At 42.6% G+C, this 25,479-nt stretch overlaps 1 protein-coding gene across 1 annotated transcript in view; it reads left to right on the top strand.

The window, feature by feature from the left end:
* The first annotated feature begins 955 nt into the window (after positions 1-955).
* LOC110947469 (deoxyribonuclease-2-alpha-like) overlaps positions 956-25,479 on the top strand; it is a 39,898-nt gene continuing 15,374 nt past the window's right edge. The window contains exon 1 of the mRNA XM_051947491.1: positions 956-985. Coding sequence (XP_051803451.1) covers positions 956-985 — 30 coding nt within the window. The remainder of the gene's footprint in view (positions 986-25,479) is intronic.

Below are 25,479 nucleotides of genomic sequence, written 5' to 3'. Positions count from 1 at the left end.
GGACATTGTTTATCTAAGTGAACATTTTCACACTGAAGGTGTTTTTTGTTGTGCAAGTTCCTAGTGCACAATAAAATATGTGATGTTGTTTCAGTCTGGGTGCAGCAGATTAAGGAGCAGCACAATGCAAACATTCACACAGTGTAAGTACCAAACGTTGAGGGTTGCAGCAAATACACTACTCACAATAAGTTAGGGATACTGTGAGGTCCTCAGTGGATTTCATACATAAGGTGTTTTTTTCACTTCAGTGGTTTGGGGGATAGGGAGTATTAGGGTGCTAGACACACCTCATTTTGTGTTTTCCACTTAATGGTCTCACTGTGTACAGGGCGCCTTACATATTGGGACCAATACCAACAATAACAAAAAGACAACCCTTCTCAATGTGGCATCAATTTAAACATTCTGGGGGTATAAAAAGCTGCTTTTGTCAGTAAGTCATTCCCAGTTTATCATTCAAGCAGCCATGAACACACGTCACTTAATGAATGAGCAGCGCCACCTGGCAATAGCACGTCTTCAGGTCAGTAGCAGGCAGTCAGATGTTGCCGGTGAACTTGGTGTGTCTCAAAGTGTCATCAGTAGACTTGCAGCAAGACACAGAACTACTGGCAGTGTTGGTGACAGACCCAGGAGTGGAGCCCCACCAGTGATGGACCACAATGATGACCAGTACCTAAGGACCTATGCACTCAGACACTGTTATGCAACTGCCACACAGCTGCAGGCCTGTTTACCTGAAGTGAGGGGTACTAGGGTTTCCAGACAAACCATCCGCAACCGACTCCACTGCTTTGGCTTGAATGCCAGACGACTGTTGCAGGTGACTCCACTGACACCAGGACACCACCGTAACCGTTTGCAGTGGACACAAGACCATGTGACCTGGACAATGCGGCAGTGGTCTACCGTCCTGTTCACTGATGAGTGTTGGGTCACCTTCACAGAAATGATGGTCATCAGCGTTGCTGGAGAAGGCAAGGTGAGCGATACGCCGAGGTCAACATGGTCCCCAGGGTTGGTTTGGTGGAGGAGGTGCAACAGTCTGGGCAGGCATCACCAGTCAGCGCAAAACAGATTTGATGATTGTAGATGGCTCAGTCACTCCACGTTCTTACCTCAGAGACATCATAGAACCATCATCATCCCCCAATTCCATCAGCACACCCCCAACTTTCTGTTCATGGATGATAATGCTCCACCGCATCATGCCAGAATTGTCACAGCTCGACTTCAGGAAGTGCCTTATATGGTATGGCCAGCAATGTCCCCTGACCTGAACCCCATAGAGCAGGTCTGGGACCAGCTGAAGCAGCAACTTGATGCTCATATCCCATCCCCACGTGAGCTGGCAGAACTGCTGTAGCACTGATGGAGGAGTGGAACGCATTGCCTCAGAACATCATCATGAGGCTAGTTAGGAGCATGAGACGTCGCTGTAAAGCTGTCATTGCGGCAAATGGTGGAAACACTCATTAATGACTTTGTCAATTTTGGTTATTTGGGGCTGTCTTTGTTATTGTCTAAATTTTTGGGGCAATAAATATTGCACTAATGAAAATGGTGCTTATTCTCACTCAGTAACAGTAATATCAAAGGAAACTATTACTTATTTCATTATAATTCAGACCAAATAGGAAAAGCACTCATGTTAAAAGCAATATCCCTGACTTATTGTGAGTAGTGTATATCATAGCCATTTTTGTGTTATTCTGTTTTATTTAATTACATTCAATATTACATTTTAGGTTCTGTCTTTTGTCGTCAATGCTTGTAGATCTTGACTCTGGTCTAATTTTGAAATATCTGACAAATAATCTGTACGTGAGGACTTGGGGAAACGAGGGTCAGAGTCATCTTCTGCCTTCGGACTGCAGCACCCCTTATCATGTGTACAATGTGGAGGCGGTGGAGTTCCCCCAGGCGTCCTTCATCGACACCGATGATCACTCCAAGTGGTGTGTGGCTGAAGATGGACCAATGACCTGCATCGCTGATTTGAACAGGATGGAGAGCCAGAAGAAAAGAGGTGGAGGAGCAATATGCACCGATGACCGTGTAGTCGGGAGGGCTTTTTATGCACTGATCAGAAGATGCGAACTGTGTCCATCTAATGCTCAACACACGAAGCTGTAAATGAACAACCAAATTCAGCTGATGTTAGCTACAGTTGTGACAGAAAGCTTCCATACGTTTGGTAGTCGTTGAGTTTTCAATCACTCCTACAACTCAGATTTTTTGATTATGAAATCATTGAAACATGAATCTTCATCACAAAAAAATACAAATAATCATGCATTTTGATTCTTTGGGACATATGACAATCTTATGGGTCAAAAATATAGATACACCAATTCTAATTATCAGTTTTAGTGGTGTAGAAAGTTGTGTTAATCACATTTTCTCAGTGGCCTGACTTCTTAAGTTCTCATGAGTGATTGCAATTGATTACAGCTGCTGACTCCTAAAAGCCGATTTAAAAAGAACCCATTTTATCCACTTATGAGACGCCGATACAAACTTCTAATGGACTTAGCAAAGATCAGAAAAAGAGAATCATTGATTTGAACAAGTCAGAAAGTCACTTGGAGCCATTTCAAAGCATCTTCAGCTCCATAAACCATCTGTTTCTTAGTATAAAGTTCATGGTCCAGTTGTGTTACTGCCACCATCAGGAAGAAAACAAACTACTTCCTGCTGAGAGATGATTGGTCAGGATGGTCAAGAGTCAACCAAGAACCATCAAAAATCAGGTCTGAATGAATGAGAAGCTGCTGGAACACAGCTGTGAGTGTCCACAGGGTTTTACATCAACATGAGCTGAGAGGATCCATGAAGGAGGAAGTTCTTCCTCTAGAAGCAGAACTTGAAATCTCCAAGAACACCAAACCTACCATCAAGCATGGAGGTGGCAGTATGATGCTCTGGGTCTTTCTAGAAGTGCTTCTGGTCTGGTTTCAGACTGTATGTGGGACTGGTTGTGGACTTTCTTAGGACTGGTTTATGTTTGGTTTCAGTCTTGTTTCTCCTGGTTTTGTATGTGATTTAAAGTTGGTTTAGGATTAGTTTTATTCTGGATCTCTGCTAGTCTTGGACTTTGTTTAGGAGTAGTTTAGGTTTGGTTTTGGTCCTGAATTTGTCCTTGTTTTGACTTATTTTTTAGGACTGGTTCATAACTGGTTTCAGATTGTATTCTGACTGGTTCTGAACAATTTAAATTTTTGACTGATTTAGGGTTGATTTTTGGTCTCGGTTCCAGACCTTTTTAGGACTGGTTTCAGACTGTATGTGGGATTGGTTGTGGACTTTCTTGGGACTGGTTTATGTTTGCTTTCAGTCTTGGTAGTCCTTGTTTTGGATGTGATTTAAAGTTGGTTTAGGATTTATTTTACCTTGGATCTGGTCCTGGATGAGGACTGGTTTTAGACTGTCTTGGGTGGGTCTGAGATGTTTTTTCAGAAGTAGCTTCACTTTGGTTTTGGTCTCACTATAGTAGTAGTTTTTGACTTTTTTGGGACTGGTTTCAGACTGTATTCTGGCTGGTTCTGAACAGTTTTTGTTGGACCGGTTTGGGTTAGATTTTGGTCCAGGTTTTAGACTTTTTGAAGACTGGTTTCAGACTGTCTTAGGCGCGTTTTACACTTTTTTTTAACCCCAAGAACACCAAACCTACCATGAAGCATGGTGGTGGCAGTATCATGCTTGGTGGAACTGGAGCTTTCCACAAAATAAATGGAATAATGAAGGAGGATTACCTCCATGTTCTCCAGGAAAACCTGAAACCATCAGCAGAAGGTTGATCTTGGACACAGTTGGACATTTTAAGAAGACAGTGAGCCCAAACACACATCAGACGTGGTAAAGAAATGGTTCCATCAGGCTAGAATGAAGGTTCTAGACCGGTTTCCCCAAAGTCCTGACATAGACTAGTGTTGTAGAAGTCATTGGAATGTCAAGAAGGTCGTAATGCACATGGTCTTTACATGTCAGGGCTCCCTCCTCACCCCCGTCCTTCCCACCTGACATCCCCAAATACCCCTTTTCCCATCTGTTTCCTCCCGCTCATGCTTCTCTCCCCCTCTCCTGTTCCTCTGCCCTGCCTGTCTCCCATCCACTCTTCTGCCCTGCCTGTCTCTCATCTGTTCCTCTGCCCTGCCTGGCCTGCCTATCTCCCATCTGCTCCTCTGCCCTGTCTCTTCCCTTGCAGCTCGGTGCCTGAGTGGAGTCTAGCTTCTCAGCTGACTCCACTCAGGCAATCAACCACCTCCACGGCTCCCGGGCAGCTGACAATCATCATGCTAACGACTCACCTCCACAATAAGTACCGGCTCAGCCTTCCACTCCCTGCCAGAGTATTGAACAAGAACTACTCAGTTCAGTTTGCTCTTGAGCCTGTACAAGACCTGTTTTTTGAGTTTCCGCCGTGTTCTAATGTTGTTTTCTCCTGTCTTTTACTCAGTCAGCTGTCCGGGATCCCCCGCCATCCTCCTTCCCCTCCGGCTCTCCCCGACTAGCCTTCACCGGTTTCTCCTGCCTGGACCCCCCACTCCTGCCTGGACCCCCCACTCCTGCCTGGACCCCCCACTCCTGCCTGGACCCCCACTCTTGCCTGGACTCCCACTCCTGCCCGGAACCCCCCGCTCCTACACCCTGGTTTTCCCCCACCTAGCCACCATTTTCACTCCCACACAATAAATCACTTGCATTCAGCCAGCCCTGGTAGTGTGGCTTTCTGCTCGGGTCCACCAGCTCAGTCCGTGACATTACAAGTAGATGGAAGCTTTAGTCCATGACTGTAGCTGACATTAGCAGGTGGATAATTCTAATTCATAGAATTCAATTCAATTTGACACAGCTGAAAGAATTACATAAAACACCGGGTTTTGTGAAAGAAGTCAAGGTGGATCAATGTGTTGTAATAACAGTGTAGAGGACAGCGATAGTTGGATGCAAAATCCTTAAATCTTCAAAATAAGAAGAGTAATCAAAAATACTAACTGGAAATGATGATGTGATTGAAGTATTTACCTTGTGATTAACAAATGATTATCAGCAGAATGTTATTAGGATTTGTTCATTTTTACTAGATGTGTTTGCTGTATGCTTATTTACACATTGCATTATTGTGCACATTTTAGAGTTGTGCTGATCTGAGAGATGAGAGGGTTTCAAGCATCATTCCCACATTGTGAAGGAATGATACATGTTGCAGGATTAGACCGGATCAGTTTGAGGGATACAGCTGCTTACGTGCACATACCAACACACACATGCACATGAACACACAACACATACCTCACACACAATCATGGGAAGGCTGTGACACTGTGACACCCACACTCACGTCACATCTAGCTTACATACATGAGTTTTTTGTCACGGGGGGTCCTCGACTTACGTTAGAGTTCCTTTCCTACTGCACAACGTAAGTCAGAACTATGGCGACAATGTAAACAAAGCCGTTACGTACATGAGAGCACTACGCAGCTTTGTAATCACAGCTGATTTCATAGGAGCAGATCCTTTCACATCTTCAAGTTTTCACTTTTCATCCTCCAATGGTCAGTCGTGTGTCTTAGATAAAGCAACTGGCTGATGTTTGTCGGTGTTTCACCCTGTTCCGATCATTTTATTCGGTCTAATTTCACCTCCATGAAGACGGCTTTCCTTTTCTTCGAAGCATCAGAAGATTCGGACTTATGTTTGGAGCCATAATGAAGGACATAAAGTTAGAGAATGTAGCACAATCCAAGGTGGAATACAACCGGAGAATGAAAACAAAGATGTCTGATAGTGCCGCATGACGACGTATTCATCCACTCATCAATTAGTTCTACAACACCAGTTCTGATGAAACGCTGTAGGTCTTAAACCGGGGACCTCCTGTGTAATCACCAAGTGTGCCTTATTATGTGTGTGGTTTGTGATAATCATTGGAATGATGAGAGAGTAACTGTGTTGACTGTTTAAAAGTGAAGCTCTAGGGAGACAGGCTACTGAGCTGTTATGAAGATCTCTAGCTGTCGTGTATAAACAAGGAAATTATCTGTAAATGTGGTGGGAAATTGGCACTGGACAGAATTTCCTTTGGGGTTAATAAAGTTTTAGCTTTAAGAAGCTTATCTTGAAATAAAATCTTCTAATGCTGCATATTTGTGCCGTTGTTGTTTTATTGTTGTCAAACTAGTGTGTAACTTGACATATAAATCTGGTTATTAGACAGCTAACTCGTGTGAAACATGCAAATAAAGTGGGGAAAATTATAAAATTCTAACTCCTGATTGGTCGTCATTTTGTGTTTTGAACTGAAGAGCCAATAGGAAGCATCAACGCGTGCTTTCCCCACTACACCTTTAGCATTTGTTATTGTAACTAGTGAACCCTCTGGTGTTCATTAGTTACACTAGTGAACGTTTTGACTCACTAGTTAACTAATAAGGGCAGTAAGGATTTAACTAGTGGGTATTCATTTTAGTCTAGCTCATTAACTCGTCAGCATTTTGGATTTCACTGATGACAGTTTTTCTCAGTCAATTTGGTTCATTTCTACTTGTTCAATCTTCACATCATTGTGTCAAAAAAATCAGTTTTTCATTTCTTTGAGCATGTTCTAAATGCTTTGGTACAACCATGAAAATGATTCTGTCCAGTTCTCTGCTGTTTCCTCCATCATCAGCTGCTTCTGTCATGTAGATCTAAATGTATTCTAACAGGTCTCTGTTCAGTAGTCTCACCCTCTACAACATTTAGGCGTTAGCTCATCACATCAGTCTTTACATGCAGAATGGTTGAACACGTTGTCAGAATATGTCAAAGATTAGAGTTTTTTTTCTAAATCTGTCCTGAATTGGTAAACTGCTCCCAGGTGTATCTAGACTTTCTCTATGAAGGGAAATGTGTGAAGGGTTAGAGTTTGCTGAAATCACTTAGAAACACAAGAGAAGATATTCATGATGTGGATGAGAGTTTGTGGACCAACAGACGGAACATCAGGAGGTGTAGGAAGACTGAACTGGAATTCCTACAGCTCGGCATGTACAGTTTTCCCTGAGGAGATTGTCCCATGTTCACATTTCTGCTTTAGATTTTTTTTTGTTTTTTCTTTGTGCTATGCAGCTGTTTTTCTTTCTGCATCACAATGACGTGGTCTGTCATTAAATTACAACACAAACAGTAGAAACCTAAATGTGAATCTTGTCCAGTCTCTTGAAATCAATCTCTCACATTCACTAAGGTGTCATTTGTAATTTACAATAATTGTCTTAAAACTTTATCCATAGTTTGATCAGAACATCACACTGTTATAAAGACAACATGACTCAACAATCTGACTGTTTTATCCACACAATGACACCAGGACTGGTCATTCTGATGGACCTGACATGTTCACTGACAGATATTTACTTCTGAGAGGTGAACTGAGGATTTAGAGGCAGAGACCGGCTTTTACAGGTCATCCATGGTGTTTTAGTATTTGTATGAATTGTTTTGAGAAATGCTCTGACTGTTTAGCAAATGTCGAGGATGATTCAAGAAATGTACCAAAGCAACTGAGAAAAACTGTAACTCATGAGCTGAATCTATGTTTCTAGTTTCAAGACCTTTATTTGTCACAAACACAATAATATGCAGTAGAACACCCAGTGGAATGTACTGAACGCCTGTTCCAGACCGCAACAATAACAATGATAAGAATAAAGAATAAAAACACACTAGATAGATAGATAGATAGATAGATAGATAGATAGATAGATAGATAGATAGATAGATAGATAGATAGATAGATAGATAGATAGATAGATAGATAGATAGATAGATAGATAGATAGATAGATAGATAGATAGATAGATGGATGATGATCTAGTGTAGTTGAACAGGAATGTTCATGACAAATCAAATCCAAAACAATCCATGAACCAATGAACACGTCTCGTTTGCATTTCATGTGATTGACCACTAGATGTCCTACTGCACCACTGACTACGTTTATATGCCATTAATATTCGGGTTAAGGTCAATATTCCGGTTTCTGAAACATTTGGAATAACCCGTTTACATGCCTAAACAGACAGAGTTACTCCTGTTTACATGATCAGCCTAATCAATTGGGATATTCCCATCCAAAGACAACGTCATGACGCGAATTGCGTCATTTCCGTTACTGCTGCGTGTGGGTTTCGCCATGTCTGTTTACCTCTCCTTGTGTATTTACGGTGGGTTGCGGCATACAAGTAGTTGCCGTACTTAAAAGACCAAGATTCCTTTCGGATGAAACATGCGCAGAACGCAAACTAATGTTTCTTTCTATGGGGATATTCCGATGCGCGTTTATATTACGAGATATTCGGGTTAGAAAAGGAGTAACCCAGGGGTCTTATTCGGGTTTTTAAAAACCGGAATATGAGCATATTTGAGTTTTTGCGTGTGTTTACATGGCCGTATGCAACCGGGTTATTGCTAATATTCCGGTTATGAAAGGGTTATTGACTGCATATAAACGTAGTCAATGTGTGTCACTGAAGCCTCCAGTAATGAACCACACTTGGAATGAAGCATCTGAGCTTTAACAAAGCCTCAATCAGCTCTCACTAACAACGGTGTCCAACATGAGGCCCATGGGTCAAAAGTGGTCCTCCAGAGGGTCCAATCCAGCCCTCAAAGAGTAAAAATTCCAGAGAAGACATGAACTGCAGAATACTAGATTGTTCATTGTTCTGTTGTTGTTTTGTGTCTCACTTTTGTGATGTTTTGTCTTGTTTTTGTGTTTTGACTGACTTTTGTCTCATGTCTTTGTCATTTTGTGTTTTGTGTTTCCTTTTTGTGTTTTGTTGTCTTATTTTTGTCATTTTGTGTTTAGCTTTATTATTTGTTTTGTGTGTTGCTTTTGTTGTTTGTTGTGTGTGTCGTTTTTGTCATTTTGTTTCATGGACATTTGGAGCAGCAGCGTCAGCCCAGTGTCTCTCATCAGCCTGACTGCACAGTGGATCGACAATGATTTTAAGCTGCAGAAGGCCATACTGCATGCAAAACAATTCAGAGGTTTGCACACCAGCCAAGCCATTGCAGATGAGTTTGATGTGATGCTTCAGACGTGGGGCATTAATAAAAGTGCAGTCCATGTTGTGCTACAAGATAACGCAAAGAACTTGGTGAAAGCCATGAGTGGTGCGGAGCTTCTAAGCCTCCCGTGTGTCGCACGCACCCTTCAGCTGGCTGTTAACGAGGGGCTGCTGGCTGAGAGAAGTGTAGCCGATGCAGTGGCAGGGGGAAGAAAAATTGTTGGACATTTTAAACACTCCGCTCTAGCCTACTCTCAACTGGAGGACATACAAGTCCAACTCAACCAGCCCGTTAAAAGACTCCAACGGGATGTCCCGACCTGCTGGAACAGCCCTTATTACATGCTTCAGTCTCTCATTCGGAATATTTGGGTCAGAGTACGACCTTCCTGACAACCTCATCGTCACCGCTCACCAGTGGTCACTTTTTGAGAAAACTTTGTCTGTGCTTGCTCCGTTTGAGGAACTAACCCGAAAAATGAGCTCAAGTGATGCACTTGCATCTGATGTCATTCCTGCTGTGACCGTGCTTATGAGACTTCTGACCAATGAAACGGATGAAGAACATGGCATTAAAGGCATGAAGGAGACTTTGGCTGCAGCCGTCAAGAGGCGCCTTGGTGAAAGGGAAACAAACCCAATGTACTGCATCGCTACTCTTCTCAATCCGAGGTAAAGTGTGTGTGTGTCTGTCTGTCTGTCTGTCTTTGTGTGTCTCTTTTAACCAGATAAAATATTATTACTGTTTTTTTAGGTACAAAGATCCCTTTTTCTCAAACACTGACACTGCTGCAGAGGCCAAGGAGATGCTGATGCTGGAGCTGCGGAGGATGTCCACAGAAGAGGCAGACAAGCAGAAGGATTTTGGAGAGCCACCTGTCAGAAAGCTTCATAAGGTGCAAGCCAGCAGCAGTCTGGACAGTTTGTTTGATGAGATAGCAGGTGAACGGGAATCAACATCACCGGGCCTTGCACCAGTGGGAGCTGCCATTCAGTTAGAGACATATCTTGGAGAGACCACAACTGCTCGAAAGGAAAACCCTCAACAATACTGGGGGGCTCACAGAGTGTGATTTCCGATTCTGGCTCAAATGTCAAAGAGATACCTGTCAGCCCCATGCAGCAGTGTGGACAGTGAACGGCTGTTCAGCTCAGTGTCCCACATTGTTGATGAAAAACGCAACAGACTCACAGCTGAAAATGCAGAGAAGCTTCTTTTTATCAAAAAGAACCTGCCCCTCACTTACACAAAATAAATTTAATCATCACAGACAGATGTTGTGATGACATGTTGATCGCTTCAGATACTCAGCCACATTTCTATGTTGGTTCTTAAATGAATATTTTTGAGTAAGTTTTGAAGTTAAATATGTGGCAAAGCTGCTAAAAACACAGAAGGAGAAAGGGATAATTTTACACTCAGGTTTTTTGGTGATGTGTGGCAGTGCCATGTTTAAAGTGCTTTTGTTAAATGTCAGCACTCAGTATATGACAAAGTTTTACTGAAATCTTACAATATGTGTGTCAGTGCCATGTTTATAAAGGCACTAATGTTGAATGGGGCTGCACAGTGGAGTAGTGGTTAGCACTTTTGCCTTGCAGCAAGAAGATCCCTGGTTCAAATCCCGGCCTGGGCCTGGGATCTTTCTGCATGGAGTTTGCGTGTTCTCCCTGTGCATGCGTGGGTTTTCTCCGGCTTCCTCCCACAGTCCAAAAACATGCTGAGATTAATTGATAACTCTAAATTGTCCGTAGGTGTGAATGTGAGTGTGATTGTGTGTCTGTATATGTAGCCCTGTGACAGACGGGTGACCTGTCCAGGGTGTCCCCTGCCTTCACCCGAGTCAGCTGGGATAGACTCCAGCACCCCCCATGACCCTGGTGAGGATAAATCGGTGTATATAACAGTCCTGAATGAGTACAGTGATATACAGCAGAAGGAAGAAAAATTCAGTGGACTTTTAAAAGGTGGAAATATGTTTTTTTTTTCTCTGAATATCCCAACTTAGAAGTATAAAGTGTTCTAAAATAAAAAAAATTAACAATCTCTGAATTGCTTTTTGTGAGACTGAAAGGGTTGTTTTGCTCTTTAGGAGACATTGTGTTACACTTGAAACTAAAATGTTGAAAATAAAATGGGTTATGTTGCTTTACTAGACAATCTAATCATGCAGACGAGGAAGTGGCTCCACAGAAATGCAGAACAGTCACAGATAATCGCATCAGGTTCCTACCCAAAACCTTCAGAATCAGCTGATTCATTTTGTGCAATAACTTGAATATATTTAATGAAATGATGCAAACGTTTACCCTCACAATAGAGTTACGGGCCTTAGAAGTAAAAATAATAATAGCCTTATTTATATTGAATCTTTAAAGTGATTTACAGTCGGGATAAATAAGAAAAGAGAGAAACTGGTCCGTCCAAACGTGGTGAAAGATTCTCAAAGTAATTTATTACAACACCAGATAAAGTGATACAACGTGCCATCCAGGTAAGAGAAAGAACCAGTGGAATAACAGAAAATGGAGGGGAAACCCATAAACACGAGGCTAAAAATGATAATAATATTAGTAAATGAGTAGATAAAGGTTAAAATAGAATAAAATGAACAATTAAATGAATACATTTGCCAGAATCTCAAGGAGGTTCTGCACTGGGGACGTTGTCAGGTGGTGGAAAGAGCATTTTGAGGAACTGAACCCGGTCAACACATCCTCTGAGGGGGAGGCAGAGCCTGAAGACTTGGGGGAATCTTTGTCCATATTTTGGCAGAAGTCGCCAAGGCAGTTAAGAAGCTCCTCGGTGGCGCCAGGTGTGGATGAAATCTACCCTGAGATGCTGAAGACTCTGGACGTTGTTGGACTGTCATGGCTGACACATCTCTGCAATGTCACGTGGGCATCCGATGTGGTACCTGTGGAGTGGCAGACCGGGATGGTGGTCCCCATTTTCAAAATATGGGGGACTGGAGAGTGTGTTCCAACTCCAGGGATATCACACTTCTCAGCCTCACCGGGAAAGTTTACTCTAGGGTGCTGGAAGGGAGGCTGACCGATTGTCGAACCTCGGATTCAGGAGGAACAATGCGGATTCATTCCTGGTCGTGAAACAGTGGACCAGCTCTTTACTCTCGCGGAGCTGCTGAGTGGGTCATGGGAGTTGGACCTGCCAGTCTATATGTGTTTTGTAGATCTGGAGAAGGCCTACAACTGGGGGGTTCTGTGGGTGGTACTGAGGGAGTATGGGGTACTGGGCTTGCTGATACGAGCCATTCGGTCCTCCTCGGCCCGCCCCTCCCCGGCCTCCTAACCAAGGTTATCAAATTTTGCCGTTTGAGTTGACCGGAGCTGGAGAGGAGCAAAGTTGGAGAAACCGCTAAAACGCAAATGCCCCAAAATAAATCATATGTTTGTCATTACCTCCACAAATTCACCTGCGGCAGCGGGTGCTACCAGGCCGGAGAAGGAAGCAGTAGCTGTTCAGGGGATTTGGAGGAAGAGGAAGAGGAGGAGGAGAGAGACATGAGCCAGCAGGGACAGATCGAGGAGGTGTGTGTGTGTGTGTGTGTGTGTGTGTGTGTGTGTGTGTGTGTGTGTGTGTGTGTGTGTGTGTGTGTGTGTGTGTTCTTGTACTTGCTCCATGGTGAGGACCATTTTCTGCATTTAACTATCAAAGTGAGGACATTTTTACAAAGTGAGGACATTTTGGCCGGTCCTCACTTTGAAACAGCCATGTTTGAGGGTGAAGACTTGTTTTTAGAGAACAGGTATGAATTGAGGTTTGGTTAGGGTTAGGGTAAGGATTAAGTTTAGGCAATCAGTTGTGATGGTTAAGTTTAGGGTAAGGCTCTAGGAAATGCATTACGCCTATGGATGTCCTCACTAAGATAAAAGTACAAACATGTGTGTGTGGGTATGTGTGTGTGTGTGTGTGTGAGAGAGAGAGAGAGAGAGAGAGAGAGAGAGAGAGAGAGAGAGAGAGAGAGAGAGAGAGAGAGAGAGAGAGAGAGAGAGAGAGAGAGAGAGAGAGAGAGAGAGAGAGAGAGAGAGAGAGAGAGAGAGAGAGAGAGAGAGAGAGAGAGTGTGGGCAGGTAGCCTAGCCTACACACATAAGCCAGAAAAGGGGACTCAAATTTGCGACTCATACTCGAGTCACACTTAAGTCTCACACAGAGAGACTTCAGACTTGACTTGGACTCGTGAACAATCATTATGTTTTCTCTTTTTTGGCGTATTAACATTGGGGAAACTCTGAAACGTCTGACGAACTTAATGTCATCCCCTCCAGAGACAAACTGGAATGATGTTTCAAAACTATATCACCATGGTGACTGATGCTGCACGGCTATATCACCATGGTGACTGATGCTGCACGGCTATATCACCATGGTGACTGATGCTGCACGGCTACATCACCATGGTGACTGATGCTTCATGGCTACATCACCATGGTGACTGATGCTTCATGGCTATATCACCATGGTAACTGATGCTGCACGGCTACATCACCATGGTGACTGATGCTGCACGGCTACATCACCATGGTGACTGATGCTGCACGGCTACATCACCATGGTGACTGATGCTGCACGGCTACATCACCATGGTAACTGATTCTACATACGGTGGATTGAGGGCTGCGATTCGGTGTGTTTATCTGGAGCGGGTCAGAGCTCATTTGCATAAAGTAGACTGAACTTCTACTTTATGCAAATTCCATGTGACGTGCGGAGATTCCCCGCATCGTGAAACTGTCCTCAAACATCTAAACTAGCCGTCGGTGAACTAAAACCAGAACAGATTTAGCTGCTGCACAGCTTATTTCTTGCCTCAAATGCTTTCAGAAATACTTTTCACTGAAGTATTTAAAAAAAAAAAGAAAGTTGGCGGCTGAGCTGCTGTGTTTATCCAACTCACCTGCCAGACTGTCAAACTGAAAGCTTGGTCATGTGACCACATAGCGGCCCGCTGTTGCTCAAACACTGTCATGTTACAATGTTGTGGTCCATCAGTGACTGTCCACCGTCCATGCAATTTTCAGATGCAGTGCGTTGCCATGCAGTAAAATAGCATGTCATGGACACACACCTTAACCGTGTGTTTTGAAAGGTGCTATACAAATAAAGTTTTGTTATTCGTGTTTTTATTTGTATAAATTCCTAATCTCATTTGATGCTTCACAGTTAAATGCTAATACCTGACTTTTAATAACAGGCATCTTCTACCCCGACAGTAAACCATATTCCTTGAGCATTTTTATCATTTTTGGGAGAAACTTATCAGCAAATGGGGCCATTGTTTTCCTCCCCAGATGTCACTTTTCTCTGCATGATCCGTCGATTCTTCTATAAATAAAAAGCAGCGGTGACATCCTTGTTTATGGGAGTTCAACGGAATGTCGCTTTTTCTACAGAATCACGAGGCAGATAACCCAGATTAAAACAATCAAAGTTTATTTCTACAGCCCTTTACAGCAGCCCCCATGGTGACCAAAGTGCTTCACAGTGAAAACAAGAGAATAACTGAAAACACTACAGTAACTTAAAACAGGACAAACAATCACACTTTCAGTCGCACCAACGGGCAAATTTAGAATCACCAATTAACCTCAGCATATTTTTGGACTGTGGGAGGAAGCCAGAGTACCCGGAGAAAACCGACGCATGCACAGGGAGAACATGCAAACTCCATGCAGAAAGATCCCAGGAAGGCCGGGACGTGAATCAGGGATGTCCTAGCAGCAAGGCAACAGTGCCAGGCACCAAACCAGTGTGCAGCCCATAAAATGCACAATAAAACCATAAAACATACAGCAATAAAACAGCACTCAAACATACATCCAAAAGAAATAAATGTAGTAAAATGTCACTATGCTGCTAGGTATGAAAAGCCATTTCAAACAGGAAGGTTTTGAGTTGTGATTTAAACAGAACCAAGTCAGTGAAGGAGCATGTTGGGGGGAGCTATAGGTCCAGAGTCTGGTGCAGCTACAGAGAACACCCGGTCACCCCAGGGTTTGTATTTAGACCTGGGTACTTCAGACAGCCGCTGATTGGAAGACCTCAGAGCTCTTTTTTGGTCCTTTGAAGTTAAAAGCTCAGAAAAATAAAGTGGAGCAAGGCCGTCAAGAGCTTTAAAAACAAACAATAAAAGTTTGAGAAGAATTCTGGACTAGATTGGAAGCCAGTGGAGGGTGTGAAGGACTGGGGTGATGTGCTCACGTCTGGGGTGTTTGTTAAAGACGCTGCAGCATTTTTCATGAGTTGCAGGAGGCTGACAGATGACTGGGAGATGCCGATGTAAAGAGCATTGCAATAGTCCAGTCTTGAATTGGATTTATCAAGGTTGGTGTGGTTAAAGAAAGGCTTGACTTTGGCTAAAACGTGTAACTGAAAGAAACTTGCTCTGACGACAGTGTCAGTTTGTTTGTCAAATTTGAAGTCTCTGTCAAATATCACCCCAAGATTTTTGACTGCAGGTCTCAAAGTCATTGAACCGAAACTCAATACATCAGTATCAGTACCCCCATAAACAACAGATTCATTCTGTCCTCATTTAAAAATAAAATGTTGGATGACAGCCACTCCTTAATGTCCCTAATACAGCTAATTACACTACTTAGTGCCTCACTTTCTGTTGATTGCACCTGTAGATAAATCTGAATGTTGTCTGCCCAACAGTGGACAGATTATGTTTTGCTATAACTGAACCGAGCTGCAGCACATAAAGGGAGAACAGAGTAGGGCCAAGAACTGAGCCTTGTGGCACCCCACAAGAAAGACCCCACAAGATGAGATAAATTTTATTGATCCTACAGTGGGTAAAGTTCACCGTTATAGCAGCTCCAAGGAGTAAAAAATAGTATAAAGGCAGGTCAGAATAAATTAGAAACACACAGCACAAAAACACGGAGAACATTATACACACAGAAGATGTTTTTGTTGATATTGTTTGATTTTTTAAGAAGACTGTTTACATGAGGATGAGGTTGAAACAGTTATGTGAGTCTGACAGATCCTGGAATAAATGACCTGCAGAAATGCTCCTTCTTTCACTGAGGGTGTATCAGTCTGTTGCTGAAGGCGCTTCTTAAGGAGTTCACAGTCTGATGCAGAGGGTAGGAGGTGTTTCTGATGATAGAAGACAGTTTGGTCAGAGCCCTCCTCTCTCCCACCACCTCACTGGAGTCCAGGAAGCAGCCACAGACTGAGATGGTTCTTTAAATCAGTCTGTTTAGTCTGTTTTTATCCTGCTCAGAGTCTGTTTTTACCTCCTCAGCACACCACTGCATAGAAGACCACCAAAAGGTCTTCTAAAGACCAAAAGGTCTTAAGAAATGGCCTCCTCACACCAAATAATGCGAGTCTCCTCAGAAGGTATAAATATAAGAACTGACAGAGCCTTTAAACTGAGCACAGAGACAGACTGAATATAATATTCTGAACAGTCCTGAATGAGTACAGTGATATACAGCAGCAGGAAGGTAAATTCAGTGGACTTTTAAAAGGTGGAAACATCAATTTTTCTCTCTGAATATCCTAACTTAGAAGCATGAAATGTTATTAAAAGAAAATTAACAATCTCTGAGTTGTTCTTTCAATTGTTTTTTGTTAGACTGCATGGATTGGTTTGCTCTTTAGGAGACATTTTATTACGCTTGACACTAAAATGTTGAAAAGAAAATGGGTTACAGTGCCTTGTGAAAGTATTCGGCCCCCTTGAACTTTTCAACCTTTCGCCACATTTCAGGCTTCAAACATAAAGATATCAAATTTTAATTTTTTGTCAAGAATCAACAACAATTGGGACACAATCGTGAAGTGGAACGAAATTTATTGGATATTTTAAACTTTTTTTAACAAATAAAAACCTGAAAAGTGGGGCGTGCAATATTATTCGGCCCCCTTGCATTAATACTTTGTAGCGCCACCTTTTGCTGCAATTACAGCTGCAAGTCGCTTGGGGTATGTCTCTATCAGTTTTGCACATGGAGAGACTGAAATTCTTGCCCATTCTTCCTTGCAAAACAGCTTGAACTCAGTGAGGTTGGATGGAGAGCGTTTGTGAACAGCAGTCTTCAGCTCTGCCCACAGATTCTCGATTGGATTCAGGTCTGGACTTTGACTTGACCATTCTAACACCTGGATACATTTATTTGTGAACCACTCCATTGTAGATTTGGCTTTATGTTTTGGATCATTGTCCTGTTGGAAGATAAATCTCCGTCCCAGTCTCAGGTCTTTTGCAGACTCCAACAGGTTTTCTTCAGAATGCTCCTGTATTTGGCTCCATTCATCTTCCCATCAATTTTAACCATCTTCCCTGTCCCTGCTGAAGAAAAGCAGGCCCAAACCATGGGGCTGCCACCACCATGTTTGACAGTGGGGATGGTGTGTTCAGGGTGATGAGCTGTGTTGCTTTTATGCCAAACATATCGTTTTGCATTGTGGCCAAAAAGTTGGATTTTGGTTTCATCTGACCAGAGCACCTTCTTCCACATGTTTGGTGTGTCTCCCAGGTGGCTTGTGGCAAACTTCAAACCAGACTTTTTATGGATATTTTTGAGAAATGGCCTTCTTCTTGCCACTCTTCCATAAAGGCCAGATTTGTGCAGTGTACGACTGATTGTTGTCCTATGGACAGACTCTCCCACCTCAGCTGTAGATCTCTGCAGTTCATCCAGAGTGATCATGGGCCTCTTGGCTGCATCTCTGATCAGTCTTCTCCTTGTTCCAGGTGAAAGTTTAGAGGGACGGCCGGGTCTTGGGAGATTTGCAGTGGTCTGATACTCTTTCCATTTCAATATGATTGCTTGCACAGTGCTCCTTGAGATGTTTAAAGCTTGGGAAATCTTTTTGTATCCAAATCCGGCTTTAAACTTCTCCACAACAGTATCTGGGACCTGCCTGGTGTGTTCCTTGGTCTTCATGATGCTCTCTGCACTTTAAACAGAACCCTGAGACTATCACAGAGCAGGTGCATTTATACGGAGACTTGATTACACACAGGTGGATTCTATTTATCATCATCAGTCATTTAGGACAACATTGGATCATTCAGAGATCCTCACTGAACTTCTGGAGTGAGTTTGCTGCACTGAAAGTAAAGGGGCCGAATAATATTGCACGCCCCACTTTTCAGTTTTTTATTTGTTAAAAAAGTTTAAAATATCCAAGAAATTTCATTCCACTTCACGATTGTGTCCCAATTGTTGTTGATTCTTGACAAAAAATTAAAATTTTATATCTTTATGTTTGAAGCCTGAAATGTGGCGAAAGGTTGAAAAGTTCAAGAGGGCCGAATACTTTCACAAGGCACTGTATGTTGCTTTACTAAACGATCTAATCATGCAAAGGAGGAAGTGACTTCACAGAAATGCAGAACGGTCACAGATAATCGCGTCAGGTTCCCACCTGACTCCTTCAGAATCAGCTGATTCATTTTGTGCAATAACTTGAGAATATTTAATGAAATGATGCAAACATTTACCCTCATAACAGAGTTACAGGCCTTTGAAGTAAAAATAATAATAGCCTTATTTATATTGAATCTTTAAAGTGATTTACAGATGGGATAAATAAGAAAAGATAGAAACTGGTCCCTCTCTCATTTTCCTCATTCATCAACTTTTCAAAGTACTCTTTCCATCTTCCCATCACACTATTGGCACCTGTCAACACACTTCCATCCTTATCCTTTATCACCCTAACCTGCTGCACGTCCTTCCCATCTCTGTCTCTCTGCCTTGCCAACCTGTACAGATCAGTCTCTCCCTCCTTACTGTCCAACCTAGAATACAAGTCATCGTAAGCCCCTTGTTTGGCCTTTGCCACCTCTACTTTCACCTTACGCTGCATCTCCCTGTACTCCTGTCTACTCTCTTCAGTCCTCTCAGTGTCCCACTTCTTCTTAGCTAACCTCTTTCTCTGGATCCACTCCTGCACCTCCTCATTCCACCACTAAGTCTCCTTATCTCCTTTCCTTCCAGATGACACACCAAGTACTCTTCGCCCTGTCTCCCTGATCACATTTGCTGTAGTTGTCCAGTCATCTGGAAGCACCTCCTGACCATCCAAAGCCTGTCTCAACTCTTTCCTGAAAGTCATAAAACACTCTTCCTTTTTCAGCTTCCACCTTTTGGTCCTCTGCTCTGCCTTTGCCTTCTTCATCTTCTTCACCACCAGGGTCATCCTACACACCACCATCCTATGCTGTCTGGCTACACTCTCATCTACCACTACTTTGCAGTCACTGATCTCCTTCAGATTACACCGTCTACACAAGATGTAGTCTACCTGTGTGCTCCTATTTCCACTCTTATAGGTCACCCTATGTTCCTGCCTCTTCTGGAAGAAAGTATTCACGACAGCCATTTCCTTTTTGCAAAGTCAACCACCATCTGTCCTTCTGCGTTCCTCTCCTGGATACCAAACTTGCCCATGACCTCCTCATCATCTCTGTTTCCTGCACCAACATGTCCATTGAAGTCTGCACCAATGACAACTCTCTCACTTCTAGGGATGCTCTGCATCACTTCATCAAGGTCCAACCAGAATTTCTGCTTCTCCTCCACCTCACATCCTACCTGTGGAGCATAGCCACTAACAACATTGAACATCACACCTTCGACTTCTAGCTTCAGGCTCATCACTCGATCTGACACTCTTTTTACCTCCAGGACATTCCTAACAAACTCCTTCTTCAAGATAACTCCTACTCCATTTCTCTTCCTAACTCCACCATGATAGAACAACTTGAACCCTGCTCCTAAACTTCTAGCTTTACTACCTTTCCACCTGGTCTCCTGGACACATAGTTTGTCCACCTTCCTCCTCTGCATCATGTCAACCAGCTCTCTACCTTTTCCTGTCATAGTTCCAACATTCAAAGTCCCTACTCTCAGTCCTAGACTCTTGGTGTTCTTCTTCTCTCTCTTCCTATGAACACACCTTCCTCCCCTCCTTCTTCGACCAACAGTCGTCCATTTTCCACTGGCACCCTGTAGGTCCACTGCACCGATGGCGGTCGTTGTTAACCCGGGCCTCGACCGATCCGGTATGGAAGTCATACATTTGATTCGCATGTTTGATTTGGCGAAAGTTTTACATCGGATGCCCTTCCTGACACAACCCTCTGTATTTATCTGGACTTGGGACCGGCACAATAAGACTGGCTTGTGTCCCCTTGCGGCTACGTTCTAAAAATGATAATAATATAGTTTAAAAAATTTAAAAAAGGGAAAAAGAGAATAACATGAACAATTAAATGAAGACATTTGCCAGAATCTTAAGATCTCAAGGAGGTTCTGCACTGGGGACATTGTCAGGTGGTGTGTTACGATCCAACCTCTAGTGCACACATGTCAAAGTCTAGATCTGGCCTGCGAATGAATTATCTATGGCCCCTAGGATGATATTTGAATAGCATAAGCGGAAATCCCGGGGGGGGGGGGGGGACACGTCCCTTGTGTCCCCCCTTCCATAAAATTGTCCCCCTAAATTTCATTGTCAGTACACAAAAACAATTGAATAATAATATAGTATAATGTTTAATAAAAGCACAACACAAGCACTGTCAGGGTATTAATGTCAGATATAAGCCCAATTTATAATTTACTGATATTAGATTTGTAGATATCCAGATTTTGAAGATTTTTATTATTTTTTGTAGGCTAGTCGTTAGTCCAGTAGTTATTGGATTATTCTTGATATTTCCTCTGTAGTTTTGGAGCTTATTTTGAGCTTCACTTTCTTGTAAACCTACTTTGATGGACTAAAGTGGAAATTAGAGCAGGGTGCAAAGAAATTCTGTTAGATGTGGTCATAAAAGTGTATCATTTCCACCTTCCACCTAATAACATTGTTGACTTGCTGGTTGAACATAGAAAAACCTGTATGCAGGTAGAATATGCACTAAGACAGAACAATGCTATAACTGCTATTATTACTTTTAATAACATGCTGAGGGCTCAACCCTGCAAGCCAAGTTCCAGCAGGAGAGAGAGAGAGGGAGAGAGCAATTTTTTTTATGTCCCCCACAGGAATTACTCTCTGAAATTTTAATGTTTATTGTCCCCCCAAAAATGAAATGATATTTTTGCCCCTGTTGATTAGTATTAGAACCGGCCCATAGGTCGCAGCTGCCCGCTGGTGTTTTGCACGCACCAATACTACATTCCCCACAATGCAACGATAGCCCGCAAACTCACTGCAGCACAGCAAGCAGGCCTCGGCTTCATTATTCATCAGCAGTCAGAGCAGATGTCAACTTTCAGCTACCCCCCTCCCCAAAAATGGATAAACGGAAAGTGGACGCTGAGAACAGGGGGTTTCAAACCAGGTGGGAGGCAGAGTACAAGTTCACGGAGGTAAAAGGCAAACCTGTGTGTCTTCTGTGTGGAGAAAGTCTGGCTGTAATAAAAGAATAGAATCTAAGAAGGCACCATGAAATGTCTAAGAAACACACAGACAATTACAAGACTATGGACACGGAACAAAAGCGACAGAAGGTGGAAGAATTAAAACAAGGTCTTACTGTAAGTCCCGGCAGGCTCTGTTCGCAAAAGCCAAATCACAAAGTGAGGCTGCTGTCAAGGCTAGTTTCATTGTGGCAGAAGAGGTCGCAAAATCAGCCCGGCCATTTACAGAGGGAGAGTTTATCACAGACTGCATGCTTAAAGTTTGTGACGTAGTGTGCCCAGACAAAAGGGAACTATTTTCAAACGTGAGCCTGAGCAGGAACACCGTTGCTGAACGTGTAGACCAGCTTTCCACTAATCTAAAAGAACAGCTTGTGGGAAAGAGAAAAAATTTCATCGCGTATTCCCTTGCTGTGGATGAGAGCACCTACACATCTGACATTGCCCAGCTGTCAATTTTCATCCACGGAGTGGACTCCAGCCTGAGCATAACAGGAGAGTTTTTGGCATTACGTCCGATGCATGGCACATCTACAGGACAAGATCTGTATGAAGACATATCCAGATGTGTCAATGAGATGGGGCTGCCTTGGGAAAATCTCGTGGGATTGACAACTGACGGAGCACCCGCGATGTGCGGGCACAGGACTGGATTGGTGGCAAGGATGCGGGAGAGGATGCGGGAGGAAAACGTCCCACATGAGCTGACAGCGTATCACTGCATAATACACCAGGAGTCGTGTGGCAAAGCCTTGAAAATGGAACATGTTATGAGCACCATAACACGAGCAGTTAACTTCATCAGAGCCAAAGGTTTAAATAACCGCCAGTTCCAGGCATTTCTGGGTGAGTTAGATACAGAGTATGGTGACTTGTCTTATCACACACAGGTGCGATGGCTAAGCCAGGCAAAGGTGCAAAGATGTTTTGAGCTGTGTTAGATCTGTCTGTTCATGGAAAGCAAAGGGAAAGACACAACAGAGCTCCGAGATGAAATGTTTCTGTGTGAAATGGCGTTTCTCTGCGACATCACGAGCCATCTGAATGTGAACCTTCAGCTGCAGGGACGGGGGCGAGTCATCTCTGATATGCACAGTAAAGTGAAGGCGTTTAAAACCAAGCTGAGTCTGTGGGAGACGCAGATGTGGAAAGAAAACTTGAGCCACTTTCCCAGCTGCCAGACCATGAAAGAGAAGCTCTCTACCGCTGTGTTCCCGAGTGCACAGTTTGCCGATAAACTCAACATATTTGCTGCCGACTTCTGACGCCGATTTGCTGACTTTGAAACCCAAAAAAGCAGGTTTGAACTGCTCGGCAATCCTTTTGCAGTTGACGTGGAAAGCGCACCACCAAACCTACAAATGGAGTTGAGTGAGCTCCAGTGCAATGACACACTGAAGGAAAAATATGAGAGAGTGGGTGCTGCTGAGTTGCCCCAGCTGCGCATCCAAGCTGTTCAGACGCTCTCCATGTTTGGCAGCACATACCTGTGTGAACAACGGTTCTCTTTGATGAGGCTAAACAAAACATCACACAGGAGCTGTCTTACTGATAAACACCTTAACTCAATCCTGAGGATTTCCTCAGCTCTCAGCCTGACCATGAACATTGATGAACTTGTACAAAAGATGAGACACTACCAAGTATCAGGCTCAGCCTCAGACAAGTGAGCATCACAGAGCATTAATATATTTTTAGTTTTTAATTCAGTTAAATTTTTACATTTGTTTCTACAAGACGTGATTTTTCTTTGAAGGAAGCATTGTTTTGTCTGTGTGCCATAGATTTTTTATTTGATTTTATTGTATTTTATTTATTTATCTATCTGTCTATCTTTATTTTTCAGTTAATGGAATCAGGGAAAATTGCAGATAAGAGCCATGAGAAAGAATACAACTGATTTGATTTATTTTTTTATTTTCTCATTTTACTATTTGAAAGCAGTAATTGGTAGGATCATAGAGCAGCACTGTCCAGAATTTCATTAAACTATCTATTGTGGCTTGATGAACCCCCTTCTGGAAGGGTTTTAAGACCAGTATGGCGGATGCAACTCAAAACATTTTATTTCGAAACTGCACATCAATAGAGGCATACAGTAGGCTACTCATTAGCTCCAGCTATAACTTTGCAGTCATCCCAGCTTAAGTCTTTTTTGAGTTAGGATTAGATATGGATACACTGGTAGATCGTGGTAGGTTGTAAACCTGGAAAACACAAACCCCAGATGATGATGTTAAGTAATTATCCTACTGACAGTCACAAATTGACAAACATCAACACTAGAACTCCAAACTCACCGACAAGCGTTCCAGTCTTGAGAGTGCTTAACGTAAACAACTTCAAGTTTTGCCCCCAAATCATAAACAGTAACGTCAACTACGTAAGTACAATTAACAAATAATGCACACCACAACATTATTCAGGGGCTTCCTGATGGAAAGTTCTACAAGCACGATATTGCATTTTCAGTTTATAATGCATGCAATTTCATTTATGCATTTATCTTGATATTAAGGAACATATTTTGTTTTTGAAGGACATTTACTTTTTTGCCATTTGCCCTTTGAAAATGTTTTCACTTGAAATTACTGACAGAGCCATAAGAAAATATTGCTTTTTTCATTTAATGTACAGGACATGTGATTTTTCTTTGAAGGAAGTTTGTTTTTGTCTGTGTGTCTGTTGAAAAGTTTTCACTTAAAATTACCAACAGGGGGGTATTCCACGAAGCTGGCTTAGGTCTAAGCCTGGCTTATTTCGGTCAACTTCGCTAACTTTAGTGAGAGTTTCGTTCCACCAACAAGGCTTAGGGCTAGCCTGGCTTGGTAACCATGGTAACTCAGCCAGAGCGACAAGCCTGGTCCGGGGCAGGCTAACAGTCAAGCTTACTTTAGCTCCATGTCAGAGAAGGTTCTGACGAGCTTCAGAAAGACGCCTGTGAACCGCATGTTACACATTAAAATCATCTTGATCTGTAATCAATGATGTTCTTGTTCGGTGACATACATTGAGACCTTTTTTAAATTTTCTTATTTAAATAACGCCGGAATAACCATGAATCTAACGGTATCATATTACACTACACATTTTGTCACAGTGCGCAACAGTGGCTCTACTTCCTCCGCAAACTGAGAAGAGCGAGAACCCCGACCCCCATCATGACCACCTTCTACAGAGGCACCATTGAGAGCATCCTGACCAGCTGCTTCACCGTGTGGTACGGCGCCTGCACTGTGTCCTTCTGCAAGACCCTGCAGCGCATAGTGCGAGCATCTGAGAAGATCATTGGTGTCTCTTTCTCCTCCCTCTCCTCAATCTACAACAATTTATTTATTACTGTTATACATACATTTACAAATTTTTATTCAGTTCATAGTCAATTCTATTTTTATTCTGTTCATAGTACATATTTTCCATTCTATTTATTACTTTAGAAATTAGGCTATAACATTTTTTAGACTGTAGTTTAGTTTCTTTACTCTTGTTTTAATATTGCCTTTTGCACCGTGGGTCCAAGAGGACTGAAATGTCATCTGTGCTGTATGTCAAGCATGTACAGCATATTTGACAATAAATCTGACTTTGACTCTGAATTGGAGAACAACGACAACTTCGAGTCACAGGGATTTAAATTTTTTATTAGAGTCCCAGCTGTGAAGGAAAGAAAATGTAACATTAAAATAATGTAATTGTAAAAATGGGTTTCTTGTGTTCTTACATCTTTCTCTAGTTTCCTTATTTCCAGCTTGAGCTTCTTTATTTTGAGTTTTTTTATTGTTTGGTCAAGCTGCTGATTTTCCATTTTGAGGAGAAGGTGCCTTTTATACATGGCACGAATGTCCTGTAAACGACCGTGTATTTGAGTACTTGTCACATAGTTGATAGATCAAATTTATTGCAACTTACTTCATTTCTTGGAGGGAGTGGTTCATGTGGGATTCTGGTCACACCCTGCAGCAATGGGAATTGGTTATACATAATATAGAGAAATCA

This window comes from Acanthochromis polyacanthus, chromosome 4 (assembly GCF_021347895.1).
Source record: "Acanthochromis polyacanthus isolate Apoly-LR-REF ecotype Palm Island chromosome 4, KAUST_Apoly_ChrSc, whole genome shotgun sequence".
In the NCBI taxonomy this organism is placed as follows: Eukaryota; Metazoa; Chordata; class Actinopteri; family Pomacentridae; genus Acanthochromis; species Acanthochromis polyacanthus.
This window is presented reverse-complemented; position numbering and strand designations above follow the sequence as displayed.